This window comes from Hypanus sabinus, chromosome 31 (assembly GCF_030144855.1).
Source record: "Hypanus sabinus isolate sHypSab1 chromosome 31, sHypSab1.hap1, whole genome shotgun sequence".
NCBI classification, from domain to species: domain Eukaryota; kingdom Metazoa; phylum Chordata; class Chondrichthyes; order Myliobatiformes; family Dasyatidae; genus Hypanus; species Hypanus sabinus.
In genome coordinates, this window is record NC_082736.1 from 36,376,869 (window position 1) to 36,398,946 (window position 22,078).

General features: G+C 46.7%; 1 protein-coding gene across 4 annotated transcripts in view; it reads left to right on the forward strand.

Annotated features, from left to right (window-relative positions):
- The window catches only part of LOC132384099 (large ribosomal subunit protein mL49-like), a 167,478-nt gene that overhangs the window by 60,133 nt on the left and 85,267 nt on the right, over positions 1-22,078 (forward strand). For 2 of the 4 annotated variants that reach the window (XM_059955434.1, XM_059955433.1), the window contains exons 3-4: positions 6,121-6,245; positions 10,722-10,869. In XM_059955434.1, coding sequence (XP_059811417.1) covers positions 6,121-6,245; positions 10,722-10,868 — 272 coding nt within the window. In that variant the 3' untranslated portion in view covers position 10,869. Of the gene's footprint in view, positions 1-6,120; positions 6,246-10,721; positions 11,152-13,515; positions 13,663-22,078 lie in introns of those variants that run through there. The other 2 variants (XM_059955432.1, XM_059955431.1) reach the window with 2 other exon arrangements.

Here is a 22,078-nt window from a genome sequence, read left to right on the forward strand (position 1 = left end):
GAAACTTCCTCTCCACATCCACTCTATCTGTGTCCTCTGGTCCTAGACTCCCCCAGTATGGAAACATCCTCTCCACATCCACTCTATCTGTGTCCACTGGTCCTACACTCTCCCACTATAGGAAACATCCTCTCCACATCCACTCTATCTGTGTCCTCTGGTCCTAGACTCCCCCACTATAGGAAACATACTCTCCACATCCACTCTATCTGTGTCCTCTGGTCCTACATTCTCCCACTACAGGAAACATCCTCTCAACATCCACTCTATCTGTGTCCTCTGGTTATAGACTCCCCCACCACGGGAAACATCCTCTCCACATCCACTCTATCTGTGTCCTCTGGTCCTAGACTCCCCCACTATAGTAAACATCCTCTCTACATCCACTCTATCTGTGTCCTCTGGTCCCAGACTCCCCCACTATAGTAAACATCCTCTCTACATCCACTCTATCTGTGCCCTCTGTTCCCAGACTCCCCCACTATAGGAAACATCCTCTCCACATCCACTCTATCTGTGTCCTCTGGTCCTAGACTCCGCCACTATAGGAAACATCCTCTCCACATCCACTCTATCTGTGTCCTCTGGTCCTAGACTCCCCCACTATAGGAAACATACTCTCCACATCCACTCTATCTGTGTCCTCTGGTCATAGACTCCCCCACCACGGGAAACATCCTCTCCACATCCACTCTATCTGTGTCCTCTGGTCCTAGACTCCCCCACTATAGTAAACATCCTCTCTACATCCACTCTATCTGTGTCCTCTGGTCCCAGACTCCCACACTATAGGAAACATCCTCTCCACATCCACTGTATCTGTGTCCTCTGGTCCTAGACTCCCCCACTATAGGAAACATCCTCTCCACATCCGCTCTATCTGTGTCCTCTGGTCCTAGACTCCCCCACCACAGGAAACATCCTCTCCACATTCACTCTATCTGTGTCCTCTGGTCCTAGACTCCCCCACTATAGGAAACATCCACTCCACATTCACTCTATCTGTGTCCTGGTCCTACACTCTCCCACTACAGGAAACATCCTCTCTACATCCACTCTATCTGTGTCCTCTGGTCCTAGACTCCCCCACCACAGGAAACATCCTCTCCACATTCACTCTATCTGTGTCCTCTGTTCCTAGACTCCCCCACTATTAGAAACTTCCTCTCCACATCCACTCTATCTGTGTCCTCTGGTCCTAGACTCCCCCAGTATGGAAACATCCTCTCCACATCCACTCTATCTGTGTCCACTGGTCCTAGACTCTCCCACTATAGGAAACATCCTCTCCACATCCACTCTATCTGTGTCCTCTGGTCCTAGACTCCCCCACTATAGGAAACATACTCTCCACATCCACTCTATCTGTGTCCTCTGGTCCTACACTCTCCCACTACAGGAAACATCCTCTCAACATCCACTCTATCTGTGTCCTCTGGTCATAGACTCCCCGACCACGGGAAACATCCTCTCCACATCCACTCTATCTGTGTCCTCTGGTCCTAGACTCCCCCACTATAGTAAACATCCTCTCTACATCCACTCTATCTGTGTCCTCTGGTCCCAGCCTCCCCCACTATAGGAATCATCCTCTCCACATCCACTGTATCTGTGTCCTCTGGTCCTAGACTCCCCCACTATAGGAAACATCCTCTCCACATCCACTCTATCTGTGACCTCTGGTCCTAGACTCCCCCACCACAGGAAACATCCTCTCCACATCCACTCTATCTGTGCCCTCTGGTCCTAGACTCCCCCACTATAGGAAACATCCTCTCCAAATCCACTCAATCTGTGTCCTCTGGTCCTAGACTCCCCCACTATAGGAAACATTCTCTCCACATCCACTCTATCTGTGTCCTCTGGTCCTACACTCTCCCACTACAGGAAACATCCTCTCTACATCCACTCTATCTGTGTCCTCTGGTCCTAGACTCCCCCACTATAGGAAACATCCTCTCCACTTCCACTCTGTGTTCCCTGATCCTAGACTCCCCCACTATAGGAAACATCCTCTCCACATCCACTCTATCTGTGTCCTCTGGTCCTAGACTCTCCCACTATAGGAAACATCCTCTCCACATCCACTCTATCTGTGCCCTCTGGTCCTAGACTCCCCCACTATAGGAAACATCCTCTCCACATCCACTCTATCTGTGCCCTCTGGTCCTAGACTCCCCCACTATAGGAAACATTCTCTCCACATCCACTCTATCTGTGTCCTCTGGTCCTACACTCTCCCACTGCAGGAAACATCCTCTCTACATCCACTCTATCTGTGACCTCTGGTCCTGGACTCCCCCACCACAGGAAACATCCTCTCCACATTCACTGTATCTGTGTCCACTGGTCCTAGACTCCCCCACTATAGGAAACATCCTCTCCACATCCACTCTATCTGTGTCCTCTGGTCCTACACTCTCCCACTATAGGAAACATCCTCTCCACATCCACTCTATCTGTGTCCTCTGGTCCTAGACTCCCCCACTATAGGAAACATACTCTCCACATCCACTCTATCTGTGTCCTCTGGTCCTACACTCTCCCACTACAGGAAACATCCTCTCAACATCCACTCTATCTGTGTCCTCTGGTCATAGACTCCCCCACCACGGGAAACATCCTCTCCACATCCACTCTATCTGTGTCCTCTGGTCCTAGACTCCCCCACTATAGTAAACATCCTCTCTACATCCACTCTATCTGTGTCCTCTGGTCCCAGACTCCCACACTATAGGAAACATCCTCTCCACATCCACTGTATCTGTGTCCTCTGGTCCTAGACTCCCCCACTATAGGAAACATCCTCTCCACATCCGCTCTATCTGTGTCCTCTGGTCCTAGACTCCCCCACCACAGGAAACATCCTCTCCACATTCACTCTATCTGTGTCCTCTGGTCCTAGACTCCCCCACTATAGGAAACATCCACTCCACATTCACTTTATCTGTGTCCTGGTCCTACACTCTCCCACTACTGGAAACATCCTCTCTACATCCACTCTATCTGTGTCCTCTGGTCCTAGACTCCCCCACCACAGGAAACATCCTTTCCACATTCACTCTATCTGTGTCCTCTGTTCCTAGACTCCCCCACTATTAGAAACTTCCTCTCCACATCCACTCTATCTGTGTCCTCTGGTCCTAGACTCCCCCAGTATGGAAACATCCTCTCCACATCCACTCTATCTGTGTCCACTGGTCCTAGACTCCCCCACTATAGGAAACATCCTCTCCACATCCACTCTATCTGTGTCCTCTGGTCCTACACTCTCCCACTATAGGAAACATCCTCTCCACATCCACTCTATCTGTGTCCTCTGGTCCTAGACTCCCCCACTATAGGAAACATACTCTCCACATCCACTCTATCTGTGTCCTCTGGTCCTACACTCTCCCACTACAGGAAACATCCTCTCAACATCCACTCTATCTGTGTCCTCTGGTCATAGACTCCCCGACCACGGGAAACATCCTCTCCACATCCACTCTATCTGTGTCCTCTGGTCCTAGACTCCCCCACTATAGTAAACATCCTCTCTACATGCACTCTATCTGTGTCCTCTGGTCCCAGCCTCCCCCACTATAGGAATCATCCTCTCCACATCCACTGTATCTGTGTCCTCTGGTCCTAGACTCCCCCACTATAGGAAACATCCTCTCCACATCCACTCTATCTGTGTCCTCTGGTCCTAGACTCCCCCACCACAGGAAACATCCTCTCCACATTCACTCTATCTGTGTCCTCTGGTCCTAGACTCCCCCACTATAGGAAACATCCACTCCACATTCACTCTATCTGTGTCCTGGTCCTACACTCTCCCACTACTGGAAACATCCTCTCTACATCCACTCTATCTGTGTCCTCTGGTCCTAGACTCCCCCACCACAGGAAACATCCTCTCCACATTCACTCTATCTGTGTCCTCTGATCCTAGACTCCCCCACTATTAGAAACTTCCTCTCCACATCCACTCTATCTGTGTCCTCTGGTCCTAGACTCCCCCAGTATGGAAACATCCTCTCCACATCCACTCTATCTGTGTCCACTGGTCCTAGACTCCCCCACTATAGGAAACATCCTCTCCACATCCACTCTATCTGTGTCCTCTGGTCCTACACTCTCCCACTATAGGAAACATCCTCTCCACATCCACTCTATCTGTGTCCTCTGGTCCTAGACTCCCCCACTATAGGAAACATACTCTCCACATCCACTCTATCTGTGTCCTCTGGTCCTACACTCTCCCACTACAGGAAACATCCTCTCAACATCGACTCTATCTGTGTCCTCTGGTCATAGACTCCCCGACCACGGGAAACATCCTCTCCACATCCACTCTATCTGTGTCCTCTGGTCCTAGACTCCCCCACTATAGTAAACATCCTCTCTACATGCACTCTATCTGTGTCCTCTGGTCCCAGCCTCCCCCACTATAGGAATCATCCTCTCCACATCCACTGTATCTGTGTCCTCTGGTCCTAGACTCCCCCACTATAGGAAACATCCTCTCCACATCCACTCTATCTGTGTCCTCTGGTCCTAGACTCCCCCACCACAGGAAACATCCTCTCCACATTCACTCTATCTGTGTCCTCTGGTCCTAGACTCCCCCACTATAGGAAACATCCACTCCACATCCACTCTATCTGTGTCCTGGACCTACACTCTCCCACTACAGGAAACATCCTCTCTACATCCACTCTATCTGTGTCCTCTGGTCCTGGACTCCCCCACTATAGGAAACATCCTCTCCACATCCACTCTATCTGTGTCCTCTGGTCCTAGACTCCCCCACTATTAGAAACTTCCTCTCCACATCCACTCTATCTGTGTCCTCTGGTCCTAGACTCCCCCAGTATGGAAACATCCTCTCCACATCCACTCTATCTGTGTCCTCTGGTCCTAGACTCCCCCACTATAGGAAACATCCTCTCCACATCCACTCTATCTGTGCCCTCTGGTCCTAGACTCCCCCACTATAGGAAACATCCTCTCCAAATCCACTCAATCTGTGTCCTCTGGTCCTAGACTCCCCCACTATAGGAAACATTCTCTCCACATCCACTCTATCTGTGTCCTCTGGTCCTACACTCTCCCACTACAGGAAACATCCTCTCTACATCCACTCTATCTGTGTCCTCTGGTCCTAGACTCCCCCACTATAGGAAACATCCTCTCCACATCCACTCTATCTGTGTCCTCTGGTCCTACACTCTCCCACTATAGGAAACATCCTCTCCACATCCACTCTATCTGTGTCCTCTGGTCCTAGACTCCCCCACTATAGGAAACATACTCTCCACATCCACTCTATCTGTGTCCTCTGGTCCTACATTCTCCCACTACAGGAAACATCCTCTCAACATCCACTCTATCTGTGTCCTCTGGTTATAGACTCCCCCACCACGGGAAACATCCTCTCCACATCCACTCTATCTGTGTCCTCTGGTCCTAGACTCCCCCACTATAGTAAACATCCTCTCTACATCCACTCTATCTGTGTCCTCTGGTCCCAGACTCCCCCACTATAGTAAACATCCTCTCTACATCCACTCTATCTGTGCCCTCTGGTCCCAGACTCCCCCACTATAGGAAACATCCTCTCCACATCCACTCTATCTGTGTCCTCTGGTCCTAGACTCCGCCACTATAGGAAACATCCTCTCCACATGCACTCTGTGTCCCCTGGTCCTAGACTCCCCCACTATAGGAAACATCCTCTCCACATCCACTCTACCTGTGTCTTCTGGTTATGGACTTCCCCACCATAGGAAACATCCTGTCCACATCCACTCTATCTGTGTCCTCTGGTCCTAGACTCCCCCACTACGGGAAACATCCTGTCCACATCCACTCTATTGAGGCCTTTCAACACTTGATAGGTTTAAATGAGGTCACCCCTCAATGAGGTTGAATTACCTGACTCAGACATCTCCTTGGGCAGCTCATTCCATGCAGCCTGAGTGTGACGAATCTGCCCCTCAGTCCTTCTCAGATCTAATTAGCCCAGCTCAGGTTAACTTCAGCCCAGACGAGTGACCAGTGAGCTCATTAAGTCAGTAAGGAGCTGGTGTTTGTCGGCTCCACGGTGTGTAATCAGTGTTTAATCTTCTCCAGATCCACCCCCTGACCTGCCGTATGTGATCCGGCGCTCCCGCATGCACAACCTCCCAGTTTATACGGACATCACCCACGGCAACAGAAAGATGACGGTCATCCGGAAGATAGAGGGCGACATTTGGGTACGTTATCGTTTCCTTGCGTTGTCTTAAAGCTGTTTAAACAAAACGTTCTCTCCATTTCTACACCCAATGTTATAGACTCACTTCAAGTTCTCTACAACTCATGTTGTTAGTATTGTAATTTTAAAAAGTTTATTTCCATGAATTGTCTTCTTTTGCACATTGGTTGTGTGTCAGAAACACAAGAATCTGCAGGTGCTCGAAACCCAGAGCAACAGACCGAGAAAGCTGGAGGTACTCAGCAGCTCAGGCAGAATCCATAGAGCGGAATGAACAGTCACATCCTGATGAAAGGTCTCAGCCCGAAACGTTGACTGTTTATTCCCCTCCATAGATGCTGCCTGTCCTGCTGAGTTCCTCTGGCATTTTGTGGTGATTTGTCAGTCTTTGTTGTTTTATATTTTTTCATAAATTCGATTATATTTCTTTATTTTTCTGTAAATGCCGTCAAGAAAATGAATCAGAAGATGACATAGATATATGTACTTAATCATAGAAACAGGCTTTTGGCTCACCTAGTCTGTTGTTCTGCCTAGTCCCATCGCCCTGCAGCTTTCAACTGTAAGAGAAGTTTGGATAGGTACATAGATGGGGTGTGTATGAAGGGTTCCCATGGACTATAACCCTCCTTACCCCTCACATCCAGGTACCTATGCAACGTTCTCTTAAACTCGCATCCACCGCTCCCACTGGCAGCTCGTTCCACACTCTCACCATCTTCTGAGCGAAGAATTTCCTCTTCATGTTCCCCTTAAACTTTTCACCTTTCACCCTTAGCCCATGATCTCTGGTCCTAGTCCCATCCAACCTTCGTGGAAAAAGCCTGCTTACATTTATCCCGTCTTTTCCCCCTCATACTTTTGTGATCAAATCTCCTCTCAATCTTCTACACTCCAGGGAATAAAGTCCTAATCTATTCACCCTTTCCCTATAACTCAGGTCCTCATGTCCCAGCAAATCTCTGCACTCTTTCAGACTTATTGATATCTCTCCTGTAGGTAGGTGACTAGAACTGCAGACAGTAATAACTGAACATGGACCTCCTTCCTGATGGTGGTAGAGAGAAGAGAGTATGGCCTGGACACTGGGGATCTTGGATGATGGACGTTACTTTCGTGTGATAGTGTTCCATGCAAATATACTCAAAGTTAGCCCGCAAGCTTTGATAAAATCCTTTTCTCTCACCTTAAACCAGTGCCATCCATTTACCCTATCTGTGCCCCTCATGACTCTATAATCACCCCTCAATCTCCAGGGAATAAAGTCTCTGCCAGATCAATCTCTCTATAACTCAGTCCCTCGGGTAATGACAACACCTTCCTAAAATTAGGAGAGGTTTAGATGGGGTAAATGCAAGCAGGCTTTTTCCACTGAGGTTGGGTGGGACTACAACTAGAGGTCATGGGTTAAGAGTGAAAGGGGAATTAAGGAGAACGTGTCAGCAAACTGTTTCATTCAGAGGGTGGTGAGTGTGTGTAGTGAGCTGCCAGTGCAAACGGTGCATGCAAACTCGATTTCAATGTTTAAGAGAAGTTTGAATAAGTACATGGATGACAGGGCTATGGTCTTAGTACAGGTTGATGGGAGTAGGCACTTTAAATGGTTCATCACTGTTTAGATGTGCCAAAGGGCATGCTTCTGTACTGTACATTTCTATGACTCTTTGACTCTAGATCTTTTCTGCAGTGCTGTGTGGAGAGAGATGGCCGTGGTATTCAGTGAGACTGTCAGGAAGGACAGGCAGATGACCAGGCAAAATTGCAGTCAGCAGGATGAGTTTCAGTGTAATATGGGGACAAAATCAAAAAGGTGTTATATTTGAATACCCAGTATACAAAACAAGGTAGATGATCATGTAGTGTAGTTAGCAATTGGTAGGTATGGCATTGTGGGCATCACCAAGTCGTGGCTGAAAGATCATAGTTGGGAGCTTAACATCCAAGGGTACACAATTTATCAAAAGGACAGGCAGGTAGGCAGAAGGGGTTGGTAAACAAGTGAAATCATATCCTTAGAAAGAGGTTTCATAAGGAAGATGTAGAATCATTGTGAGTCGACTTAAGAAACTGCGAGGCTAAAAAGACCCTGAAGGGGGTCATATACAGGCCTCTGAATGGTATCCAGGACGTGGGCTATAAATTACAATGGGAGATAGAAAATGCATCTCGAGAGCAAGGTTACAACAGTCATGGGGGATTTCAATATGCTCAAAGATTGTGAAAATCCGGTTGATCTGGATCCCAAGAGGGGGAATTTGTAGAATACCTACAAGGTGGCTTTTTAGAAGAACTGATGGTTGAGCCCACTAGGGGAAAGTCTATTCTGGATAGGGTGTTGTTTAATGAAACGGATTTCTTTAGGGAGCTTAAGGTAAACGAACCCTTAGGAGACAGAGATCATAATATGATAGAATTTGAGGAAGAGAAGCTAAATTCAGATATATCAGTATTATGTGGTTTTTTGATGAGGAAGTCGTGGATCCAGTTACAGAGGGAGGTACAGAGGCCCAGGTTTTAATACTTGCCGATTAACACTGAGGGATGACGGTGTTGACCGCTGAACCATATGAGGGGTGATTGATAAGTTCGTGGCCTAAGGTAGAAGGAGTCAATTTTAGAAAACCTAGCACATTTATTTTTCAGCATAGTCCCCTCCTACATGTACACACTTAGTCCAGCGGTCGTGGAGCATACGGATCCCTTCTTTGTAGAAGTGGTCCACAGCAGGGCTGATTGATAAGTTCATGGCCTAGAGTAGATGGAGAAGTTATACAGATCTAATTACATGTGCATGCAGTTCAACTCTTTTAGTGAAAGTGCAGGAAGTTTGAAGTTAATAACTCATTTCCTTCTACCTTAGGCCACAAACTTATCAATCACCCCATGTAGTGGACCACTTCTGGAGGTCGAAGACGCTGACTTCTGCAAAGGAAGGATCCGTTTGCTCCACAACCGCTGGACTAAGTGTGTAAATGTAGGAAAAATAAATATGCTAGGTTTTCTAAAATTGACTCCTCCTGCCTTAGGCCATGGACTTATCAATTACCCCTAGTAATCAATAAACAGAAGCCTCATGTAAGGCCTATGAACAACATGGAGCTGGAGTTCCTGAGGCAGTCCTGTGTTGAGTTCGATGTCGACTGGTAACTCCTGCAACAATGCTGGTACCTACTGTATCAGTCTCTGCCTTTGGATTCATCAGATGTGTGGAGAGGGGCAGCCTGCTACAAGGGCAAGAGCCTGCTCTCCATATAGTACTGCCCTGGCTCGCTGAGACGTAATATTCATGGTCAACTGCGACCAACGGAGGGTCGGAACTGAATTAATCCCTTCTGTGTACACACCAGAATCAGAATCTATTATCATTAGCATGTGATGTGAAATTTGTTAACTTAGCAGCAGCAGTTTAATGCAATACATAATATAGAAGGGAAAAAAAAATCATAATAATAAATAAGTTAATCGATTATGGTATATGTATATTGAATAGATTTTAAAAAAGTACAAAAATCAGAAATACTGTGTATTTAAAAAAAAAGTGAGGTAGTGTCCAAGGGTTCAATGTCCATTTTGGAATCAGATAGCAGAGGGGAAGAAACTGTTCCTGAATCACTGAGTGTGTGTCTTCAGGCTCCTGTACCCCCTCTGTGATGGCAGAGGGGAAGAAGCTGTTCCTGAATCGCTGAGTGTGTGTCTTCAGGCTCCTGTACCTCCTCCCTGATGGCAGAGGGGAAGAAGCTGTTCCTGAATCGCTGAGTGTGTGTCTTCAGGCTTCTGTACCTCTTACCTGATGGTAACAGTAAGAAAAGGGTGCTGGAGGTTCTTAATAATGGATGCTGCCTTTCTGAGACACCATTCCTGAAGGTGTGCTGGGTATTTTGTAGGCTAGTGCCCAAGATAGAGCTGACTGTATTTACAAACCTCTGCAGTTTCTTTCAGACCTGTGCAGTAGCCCCCCCACCCACCCCCAATCCAGACAGTGATGCAGCCTGTCAGAATGCTCTCCATGGTAGAACTATAGAAGTTGTTGAGTGTATTTGTTGACATGCCAAATCTCTTCAAACTCCTAATGAAGTATAGCCGCTGTCTTCCCTTCTTTATAACTGCATCAATATGTTGGGACCAGGTTAGATCCTCAGAGATCTTTACACCCAGGAACTTGAAACTGCTCACTTTCTCTACTTCTGATCCCTCTATGAGGTCTGGTATGTGTTCCTTAGTCTTACCCTTCCTGAAGTCCACAATCAGCTCTTTTGTCTTACTGCCATTGAATGCCAGGTTGTTGCTGTGACACCACTCCACTAGTTGGCATATCTCACTCCTGTACGCTCTCTTGTCACCATCTGAGATTCTACCAACAATGGTTCTATCGTCAGCAAATTTATATGGTACTTGAGCTCCCTGTTGCTCTGTCCTGTGCACGAGTGTTGTCGTTCTGCATGTTTTAACCCCTCTGGTGCCCTCTTGCCCTCCTCAGACACTCGACAAGGACGTGAAGGAATACCTCGCGCAGCTGACGGGCAAGACGCCGCTCACGCAGGTCAACGAGGTGACAATGAGTCTGCGGGTGAAAGGTTACTTCGACAAAGAGCTGAAATCATGGCTGTTGGAGAAGGGGTTCTGAGGTTTGTGAATGGATGTTAAACGGCGTGCTGAGATTGTTTGATTAAAACACAAATCTATGGTAGAAAATCTCCGGTTTTCACATTATAAGAAACATATCTCTTGTGAAACTTCCCAAAATACACACCAGCCCAGTAAAGTAAGAGGTCAGTGTAAACAGCGGAGCAACTCATCATCTTGGACAGTATCTTGATCTGCTCTTGTCTCTCTTAGATCACCCATCATGTTTTTTCTTCTGATTCCAACATCTTTTGTGTCTCCATTAAACCGACAACTTGCTCTGGTTTCCTGGCCAGCATGTCATTTTTATTTTTGTTATTTTGTAATTGTGGTCACCGTGTTACAGAAGAGATGTCGTTAAGCTGGAAGTAGTTCGAAGGAGCACACACACACAATGCCGGAGGAACTCAGCAGGTCAGGCAGCATCTATGGAGGGGAATAAACAGTCAACGTTTCAGGCTGAGACCCTTCATCAGAACTGGAAAAGGAGGGAAAGGAGTTCTCTCTCTACTGTTGGTTTCGCTACTTCCATTTAGAGCAGCAATGAAGGTCCTCCATCCCTGGTGTTGGTTAGGGCTTCCTCCATCGTGTCAATAGCTCGATTTTCAATATTGTTAGCCATGCGAGTCCCGGGTGGAATACCATAGGATTCGGATGTAGAAGGGTTCTTCATTGCTGTTCCCGTAACAATTTTGTTCTCCCAGTCAGGGTTGTCAGCCCCGAGCTGACCCCTGAACCTGGAGGCCTGGTGGACCACCCTTAGTCTGTCCTCTACCCTTTGACCTGTTTGGCATGGGTGACCCTACCAAGGGCCAAAGCATAGTCCTGACTCCAGCCATCATAGCTCTCCGAGTCATTGAGGCACACAAGGACACGGTTGTGGTCCTCCTGGAGGGAATGGGGGAGGGTTTAGTGTGACAATATTACATCTCAAAATGCCTATTGTCACAGTTGGAGTGAGGGAGAGACTGTACGATCTATTCCCCTTCCCCCACCCCGCCTCACAGTACCATTATAGTAAGGTGACCATCGTTTAACCTACTCCATCTTTTAACCTAGACCACGCCATCTTCATCACCAACTGTTTGCTCAGGGTGCCACGTAGCGATGAGCGCTGTGCTCATCAGTTAAAATACGGAGGGCTCAATAGGAGAGTTTGTACGTTCTTCCCGTGAGGGCGTGCGTTTCCTCCAGATGGTCCGGTTTCCAAGTACGTACAGTATTGGTCATTGTGAATTGGGTTGCTGGGCGGTGTGGCTCGTTGGGCCAGGAGGGCCTGTTCTGCACTGTATCTCTGAAATACATGAAATAGACAACGGCAGGGGGAAGGAGCACAAGCTGGCAGGTCATTCAAAGGAGGTTGACAAGGATGCTGCCAAGATTCGAGGGTCTGAGTCATGGAGAGAGGTTGGGACTTTATTCACTGGAGCGTAGGAGACTGAGGAGTGATCTTACAGAGGTGTATAAAATCACGAGGGGCACAGAGAGGGTGAATACATTCAGTCTGTTCCCCAGGGTGGGGACTTAGTGACAAGAGGCACAGGCTTAATGTGAAAGGGGGGAGAGATTTAATGGGAACCTGAGGGACATCATCTTCACCCAGAGGCTGGTGCATATGTGGAACGAACTGCCAGAGGAAGTGGGCTGAGGCAGGTATATTAACAACATTTTAAAAACACTTATGTGGATAGGTAAAGCTTAAGAGGGTCGTGGGGCAAATGAAAAGCTTCGATGGATGTGTTGCTGGGCATGGAGAGTTGTGCCGAAGAGTGTGGTGTGACTTGTCTGTGAAGTTGAAGCCCACCTGGGGTCTTTGCTTATGGGTTTTCTGCTGCACTCTGTGGCCCACCAGCCTTTTGCCTCTGTCATCCGAGCTGGAGCTCTGTATGGAAATCTTTATTCCCAATTGATGCCTCAGGAATCGTGTGCGGGAACTCATTTTGCATGTCAGGGAATGAGACACAGTGGTCCTCTGGTTCCCCAGGTGACATGATGGTGCTAAGAGACTTCCTCAAGCTGGTATCTTTCAAGTGCTCTGCAAGTTGGGAGGGCAACAAGGTAGGAGAAGCAGCTGCAGTTTTCAATCACAATGGAAGTGACTTTTGACAATCTGAATAAGGCATGCTCTTACAGGACACTACTGTCATAGAAGTCCCAAGTGGAATACCATCACACTCAGATGTAGAAGGATTCTTTATTACCGTTTCCTTAACAATTTTGTACTAACAGTCGGGGTTGTTACCCCTGAATCTGGAGGACCAGTGGACCACTCTGTGTCTGCCCTCTATCCTTTGACCTGTCTGGCATGGGTGACCCAACCAAGAGGCAAATCATAAAGCCCTGACTCCAGCCTACATAACTCTCCAGGTTATTTAGCCAGGATTCCCTTCATTTATTTGTGACACTATGCTGCTTAATTGGGACAGGAGACTGTTGCCCAGCAGGTTCTAACTAGTGTCAGTCACGTGCACTTGTCACATGCCTTTAGACACTACAACATGCTTTAAGCCAACGGTTTTAAAAGGCGGCAGTTGGGTGTGTTTGTCTTGAAAAATCATCGTTTGTTAACCAACAGTTGGCAAGAAATAGGCAGTAAGACAACTCAGAACTGTTTTGCTCACTGCAATTTCATGTTTTCATATTTGGAGGTGCCAGAAACGGCCGGGAGTGAAAATGAAAAGATTTCACTACTTCTACAAATTAGGAACTACAATGAATTTGAAGGTATTGATGATCATCTTGAATATCTAATGTGAATAAAGATATGGAGGATGCAATTATTGAGCACATTGTATAAAGTCAGTCCATTATCTGTACTTGATGTCGGAGCTGAATTTGTTATTTACAGTCAATCAAAAGAACACCGCAGTGTACACCGGACAAATTCCTCCATCAATAACTATTAGGAACTATTGGATAGTTTTATAGTTCGGTATTGGTAGTGCTCTAATTTGTTCTGTGTTTTATTTAAATACATAATTGGTCACTTAGTCTGACTTATTTATACATATTAGACTATTTCAGTGGTTGGAAAGATGTCAGAGTAAATTGTTAAATATGAAGTTACCTTGTACTTGATGACACGGGACAAGATATGACAAAGCCAGCATTGTTTCATTACGGGACCATCTTTCCTAACAAACCTGCGGGATTTATTTCAGGGGATTACAAGTAGGCCAGATACAGAGGCTGCAGTGGATGTTGTCCATTGGGACTTTCGAAAGGCCAATGACGAATTGCCCCCAGGAGGATACTTACTAATTTAAGAGCCAATGGTATTACAGGAAGATGACTGACATTGTTAGAGCATTGGATGATTGGCAGGAGGCAACGTGTTGGAATAAATTGATCCTTGTCTGGTCGGTTGTCAGTTAGTAATGATGTTCCAGAGGGTTCAGTATTGGGTCTGATTCATTTACTCTGTACACCACTGATTTGGATAATAGAATAAATGGATTATTGCCAAGTTTGCAGAGGATACAAACATTCTTGGAGCGGCTGGTAGTTTGCGAAACAAGAGGACTTCAGAAGCACTTAAACAGATGAGGTGAATGGGCAAGTAAGTGAAAAACAATAGACAAGGTTGGTAAAAACGTGCACTTTGACAGAATAAATACCTGTGCGGACTGTTTTGTAAATGGGGAGAAAATACAAGCACCTGTGATGGAAAAGGACTTGGAAGTCCTTGTGCGAAACACCATGAAGGTTAACTTGCTGGTTTTGTTTGTGAGGAAGGCAAATGAAAAGTTGGCATACACACTTTCTCACTGTCAGACTTGATAGGTCCTAATCCTTCATGTCTTATCCTCCAGCTCTTCACTTACTTGTAGAATGCCCTGGGGACTTGCTTACTGCTGCTCTCCAAGGCCTTCTTATGTCCCCTTCAGGCTCTCCTAAATTCCTTCTTATGCTCCTTCCTAGTAGCCTTATAATATGGACCTCTAACATTACCTAGCTCTCTGAACCTCTTGTAAGCTTTTCTTTACTTCTTGACTAGGTTTATTACAGCCTTTATACACCACGGTTCCTGTAGCCTACCATAACTTCCCTGTTCCATTGGAGGTACCTATACAGAACTCTACAATAATATTCCCTGAATATTTGCCAAATTTCTTCCGTACTTTGCCCTGCGTACATCTGTTTCCAATTTAAGCCTCCAGTGTCCTGCCTGATAGACTCATAATTCCCTTTACTCCAATTAAACGTTTTCTAACTTCTCTGTTCTTATCTCTCTCCAATGTTATTGTAAAGGAGCTAGGATTATGATCACTATCTCCAAAACGCTCGTCCACTCTCAGATCTGACACCTGACCAAGTTCATTTCCCAATACGAATACAGCCTTTCCCAATACAGCCTTATCTCTTTAGACTTATCAACATACTGTATCAAAGAACCTTCTTGAACTCACCTAACAAACTCCATCCCATCTAAATCCCTTGCTCTGGAGAGTTGTCAATAGACATTCTGGAAAATAAAATCTCGTATCACGACAACTCAGCTATTATTACATTTTTCCAGCATCTGTTTCCCTGACTGCTTTTCGATGTCCCTGTTACTATTGGGCCGCCTATAAAAACACGGTAAATTTATTGACCCCTTCTTGTTTCGAACCTTCACCCACAGAGACTTCAATCCCCCCAATTCCACCTTTTCGGCAGCTGTGGTACTATCTCTGACTAACAGTGCCCCGTCCCCATCTCTTTTGCCCCCCTCCCTGTCCTTTCAAAAACATCTAAAACCCGGCACTTGAAGTTTGCCATTGTAGGAGAGTCAATAACAAAGCACCCAGCCTCGGAATAGAAACACGTCCGTTTAGAACAGGGATGAGAAGGAATTTCAGTCCTATAGTACAGTAGAACGTTATGGAATGAGAAACCACTTTCTGGTTTTGATGTTGTATGATCTCTGTACTCTGTTCTTTGTTCAGTGTTCAGTGTTCTAAGCTCTATGCTAGGTGTGCTCTGATCTATGTTCTGTTTTCATCGTTCCACGTTCTCTGTCCTGTGCTTTATGATCTATGTTTTAAGGTCAGGAGTGGCAACACATGGGCTCCTTGGAACGAAATCACTTGGGGATTGAATTACAAATGCACTTCACAGACAGAAATCAGACTTCAGTGAGGACAACAGGTTTTCCAAGGATTACAGCGTTTCGTTTTAAGGCTCTTTCAAAGTAGTAGAACAGCCTTGTTGATCGCTCTCCGTAGATGCTGCCTGACAAACGGAGTTTCTCGAACATTTCCTGTGTGCTGCGCTGGATCTAACATTTGCAGAATCTCTTGAGTTCATTTTTTGTTTTCTAACGTTCTGTGATGCCGACAGGCAGCTCCCTTGAAGCTGAAACCATTCTGCAGCTGGTGTTGCTGCTGGCAGAGTATCTCCTCTTTCCTCACACATAACCCTTCAGTTGTTTATCATCCATGCGCCTACCTTAGAGTTTCCAAAGCAAATGTATTTGCCCGCACCAACATACCAGGCAGTGTAATCCTCGCACCCAGCAATTTCCAATGACCATCCTCCAATCACTTTAAAATTTTGACCCCCTCTCCCGTTGTTCATTTCCGCTCTGGGAAGATATCGCTGGCTGTCCACTCAATCACTGCTTCTTATCATGTTATTGAACTCCATCACGTCGTCCCTTATCCTCTTTCGCTATAAATCCTAGTTCACTCAACCTCTCTTGGAGCACGCGCGCGCACGGACGCAAAGGAACAGATACAGTTGGAGGTCAGGATCAACCCCGGGTAACTGAAGCTACTAAAACTATGCTGGAATAGGCCATGCCCACAGTGCAGCTGGCAAAGTCTGAAGACCTGAAACTCACCATGATTCTCTTAAGCTACACATTAATATTTACACTTTATCTGTCTCTATTCACTTGGCGCATACTCAATCAATGTAAATCCTAATTATATCTCTTTACTGAGGCACATTCTCAAAGACTCTCTCACCACTAACCTTTTGTGCCAGGCACACTTTAACCCTGAAGGTCCAGATGAATAGCTTGATCTGAATTCAATGCTAATCGTTAAATCTATTTCGTCCAGTTACAAATTTAAGGGAAGCAAACAACGGATGAGATTCAACCCCGGCGTAATCTGTTTTCAAGTGTGCTGCCTGACTGATGAAGGACCCACTAAAATATACACAGTCAACCTGCAGGCGACATGTGCTCACAGTTAGCCAATCAAAAACGAGAAGTTCACAAACCGTTACGTAACTGCTAACCGTTTTCTGCCAGTAGTTGGACACGAAGAAAACACACTATGAAAATATATAAGGATATGAAAGGATGTACGGTATGGAAGCTGAACATATATGCTGACCAAAGTGTCCAAACTTTCTGGGTGGATCCTGAATGACAGAGGAATCATCAATACAAAGGTACACAATTCGATTCTTGGTTTCAGAAATGTCTTCTCCAGAGCAGAAAGAGACACCGTCTGACTGTCCAGATTCTCATTGGAGGTCTGTGACGTGCTGAAAGCATGGGTTATATACCTCTGTCACGATGAGGGATCTCAGCCCGAAAAGTCGATTATTTCTCTCATTTCCACAGATGCTGTTGGCCTGCTGAGTTCCTCCCGCATATTGTGTGTGTTGTCTTGGATTTCTAGCATCAGCAGATTTTCTCATATCGTAGTGTGGGTGTAGTTCTAGGTTTGTGCATGATACTGTACAAAGATTGGTGGCATTCTCCATAGTTTAGAGAGTATACAATAGGATATATTTCCTTTGGAGATAAGGCCAGTGAATCACCAGATGCTACTTAACCTGGACAAGTCTGTTATTGAATCCTTGGGGAACAAATGATAAGGGACACAGCACTGCTAACAATACGACTCTGAACAGTTTGACCTACAAATGAATCTTAGAGTTCATGTCTGTACCCTCCTGAGAGCGGCTGCCAAGGTTGATGGGATGGTCAGTAAAGCATACGCCATGACGGACGTTATCAGTTACGTTACCGAGCTGAAAAAGTCAAAAAGCCATGCGACAGCTTTATAAATATCTCAGGACGTACAAAAAAGCTGGATGAACTCAGCAGGTCAGGCAGCAACCGTTGAAAGGAGCAGTCAACGTTTCGTCAGAACTAAAGGAAGAGGGGGGAGGGGCCCTATAAAGAAGGTGTGGGGGTGGAAAATCAATCAGAAGCAAGATCACGGGGTGGAGGAGGTGAAGCAGGGAGGGGATGGTCAGGAGAGGTGAAGAGGACTCTAAGGGGAAAGCATTATGGGTAGTAGAAGAAGGCAGAGTCATGAGAGGTGATAGGCAGCTAGAAGAGGAGACAGAGTGCAGGTGGGATGGGGGAAGGGAGAGGAAGGGAATTACCAGAAGTTGGATAATTCGATTTTCATACCAAGGGGCTGCAGACTACCCAGACGGTATATGAGATGTTGTTCCTCCAAACAAAGTTTGGCCTCATTATGGCCGTAGAGGAGGCCATGGATGGACATATTCGAATGGGCATGTGAAGGAGAGTTGAAGTGAATGGCAACCGGGAGATCCTGTCTGTTGTGGCGGACGGAGCGGAGGTGCTTGACGAATCGGTCCCCCAATCTGCGTTGGGTCTCGCCGAAGTAGAGGAGGCCGCACCGGGAGCACCGGATTCAATAGATGACCCCAACAGCCTCACAAGTGAAGTATTTGCATCACCTGGAAGGACTGTTTGGGCCCCTGGATGGTGGTAAAAGAGGAGGTGTAGGGACAGGTGTAGCACTTACACTTGCAGGGATGTGCCAGCTGGGAGATCTGTGGGGTGGTACGTGTGGACCGGGCAATCGCGGAGGGAACGATCCCTGCGAAAATCAGAGAGGGTAGAGAGGGAAAGATAACCTCAGTGGTGGGGTCCTGTTGAATGTGGTGGAAGGTGGCGGAAACGAAACGTTGACTGTTTCTTTCAACGGATCTTGCCCGACCTGCTCAGGTCGTCCAGCTTTTTTGTACGTCTTGATTTGACCACAGCATCTGCAGAGTACTTTGTGTTTATAAAAATCTCTTTAGATTGCATCTGAAATAATCCAACTCGTTCTGTTTGCCATAATATAGCGGAGATGTTGAGGTTTTGGAAAGGATGCGGTAGCGGCTTTCAGGACATTGCGGAATGAGAGGGAACCTGGTTAAAATGGTTTATTGTAAGACCGTAAGACACAGAAGCAGAATTACATCATTCATCCCATCGAGTCTGCACCGCCCTTCCATTATTCATCCCATCGAGTCTGCACCGCCCTTCCATTATTTATTCCATCGGGTCTGCACCGCCCATCCATTATTTATTCCATCGGGTCTGCACCGCCCTTCCATTATTTATTCCATCGAGTATGCACCGCCCAGCCATTATTTATTCCATCGGGTCTGCACCGCCCTTCCATCATTCATCCCATCGGGTCTGCACCACCCTTCCATTATTTATGCCATCGAGTATGCACCGCCCAGCCATTATTTATTCCATCGGGTCTGCACCGCCCTTCCATCATTCATCCCATCGGGTCTGCACCGCCCATCCATTATTTATTCCATCGGGTCTGCACCGCCCTTCCATCATTCATCCCATCGGGTCTGCACCGCCCTTCCATCATTCATCCCATCGGGTCTGCACCCCCCTTCCATTATTTATTCCATCGGGCCTGCACCGCCCTTCCATCATTCATCACATCGGGTCGGCACCGCCCTTGCATTATTTATTCCATCGGGTCTGCACCGCCCTTCCATTATTTATTCCATCGGGTCTACACCGCCCATCCATTATTTATTCCATCGGTTCGGCACTGCCCTTCCATTATTTATTCCATCGGGTCTGCACCGCCCATCCATCATTTATTCCATCGGGTCTGCACCGCCCTTCCATCATTCATCCCATCGGGTCTGCACCCCCCTTCCATTATTTATTCCATCGGGTCTGCACCGCCCATCCATTATTTACTCCATCGGGTCGGCACTGCCCTTCCATTATTTATTCCATCGGGTCTGCACCGCCCATCCATTACTTATTCCATCGGGTCTGCACCGCCCTTCCATCATTCATCCCATCGGGTCTGCACCGCCCTTCCATTATTTATTCCATCGGGTCTGCACTGCCCATCCATTTTTTATTCCATCGGGTCGGCACTGCCCTTCCATTATTCATTCCATCGGGTCTGCACCGCCCATCCATTATTTATTCCATCGGGTCTGCACCGCCCTTCCATCGTTCATCCCATCGGGTCTGCACCGCCCTTCCATTATTTATTCCATCGGGTCTGCACCGCCCATCCATTATTTATTCCATCGGGTCTGCACCGCCCTTCCATCATTCATCCCATCGGGTCTGCACCGCCCATCCATTATTTATTCCATCGGGTCTGCACCGCCCATCCATTATTTATTCCATCGGGTCTGCACCGCCCTTCCATCATTCATCCCATCGGGTCGGCACTGCCCTTCCATTATTTATTCCATCGGGTCTGCACCGCCCATCCATTATTTATTCCATCGGGTCTGCACCGCTCCTCCATCATTCATCCCATCGGGTCTGCACCGCCCTTCCATTATTTATTCCATCGGGTCTGCACCGCCCATCCATTATTTATTCCATCGGGTCTGCACCACCGTTCCATTATTTATTCCATCGTGTCGGCACCGCCCTTCCATTATTTATTCCATCGGGTCTGCACCGCCCATCCATTATTCATCCATCGAGTCTGCACCGCCCTTCCATTATTTATTCCATCGGGTCTGCACCGCCCATCCATTATTCATCCATCGGGTCTGCACCGCCCATCCATTATTTATTCCATTGGGTCGGCACCGCCCATCCATTATTTATTCCATCGGGTCGGCACCGCCCATCCATTATTTATTCCATCGGGTCGGCACCGCCCATCCATTTTTTATTCCATCGGGCCTGCACCGCCCTTCCATTATTCATCCCATCGGGCCTGCACCGCTATTCCATCATGACTGATCCCGGATGCTACTCAACGCCATGCACCTGCCTTCTCACCATCCTACTGATGCCGTGATAGCTCCGGAAGCTATCAACTTGGACCATTAATATACACACCATTAATATACTGTTACGTATTCAGGCAACAATAAATATATGAGTTCGGAAAGGGTTTCTTATAACAAACAACACGTTTATTAAACACAGAAAACAAACCCCCCAAAAGTAAACAAACTTTTGTAAAAAAAAGTAAAAAAAGTAACCGGAAACAGATGCTGAGCGGCAGCCCAAACAGTTCTTAAGGCGATATTGCAAAAACAGTCCTTAAAGTGATATTGCAAAATCAGTTCTTTAAAGTCTTTTTGCCAATACACTTCTTTAAAGTGGTATTGCCAAAAGTTCGATATGCTCACAGTCCATTTAAAAGGAGAGACTTTATAGGACGATTTCAATTCTCTTTCACGTCGCTTGCTTCGATCCCCGACGTCGAAATTCCCACGAAGAATTCACGAAACAGAAAGGCTTAAAGGCACTGACCTTTCCTTCTTCACTACCTTCAATCCTTTCTGGTTAAACCTAGGGATTAACATGAAGATAGTCAACGAAATCCTTCCTAACAAGGATCAAACAAAGGTCGGCCCCGTTTCACCGATTCTCCTCGATCTTTAACTTCCGAACTTCCAGTCTTCACAAGAGCCTGCTGGCAATGACCTCTTAAACTTTAGGCATTAAATAAAAACTTCATCCTTCAACTAAACTGCGTCATCACTTAAAACACGCAGTGGCATGAAGTCAACTTGGCAAATCCAGCCACGAACTGCCCCTCCTCACAGGGTGGGGTCTACCTTTTATAACCTGTAAAAAAAACCCGTCACATGATCTCTACTGGCGGGAAAATGACGTCACCACCATTACCTCAAGTCCAGTACAGCTTTAACCCCAGTCACATGACAAGGGCACAACTGTCATGTGTCACGAGTACGTAACAACACACATTAATATACACACCGTCTTGGCCTCCACCACCGTCTGTGGTAGAGTAATCCTCCCTTTCAGTGCTCTTTGGCACTAAACATAAAATCTTCATTACCACTGTTCTTAAGGGTAGCCCTCAATTTTGAGGCTGTGCCCTCTAGCTCTGGAGACCCCCACCATAGGAAACATCCCCGCCACATCCTCCCAATCTGGTCCTTCCAGCATTCGGTCTCTATACTGATGGACATCGAAGTAGCGTGTTCTCTCTGGAGCTGGGAATGCCGAGGAAGACACCTGATGTCAGTTTGTAA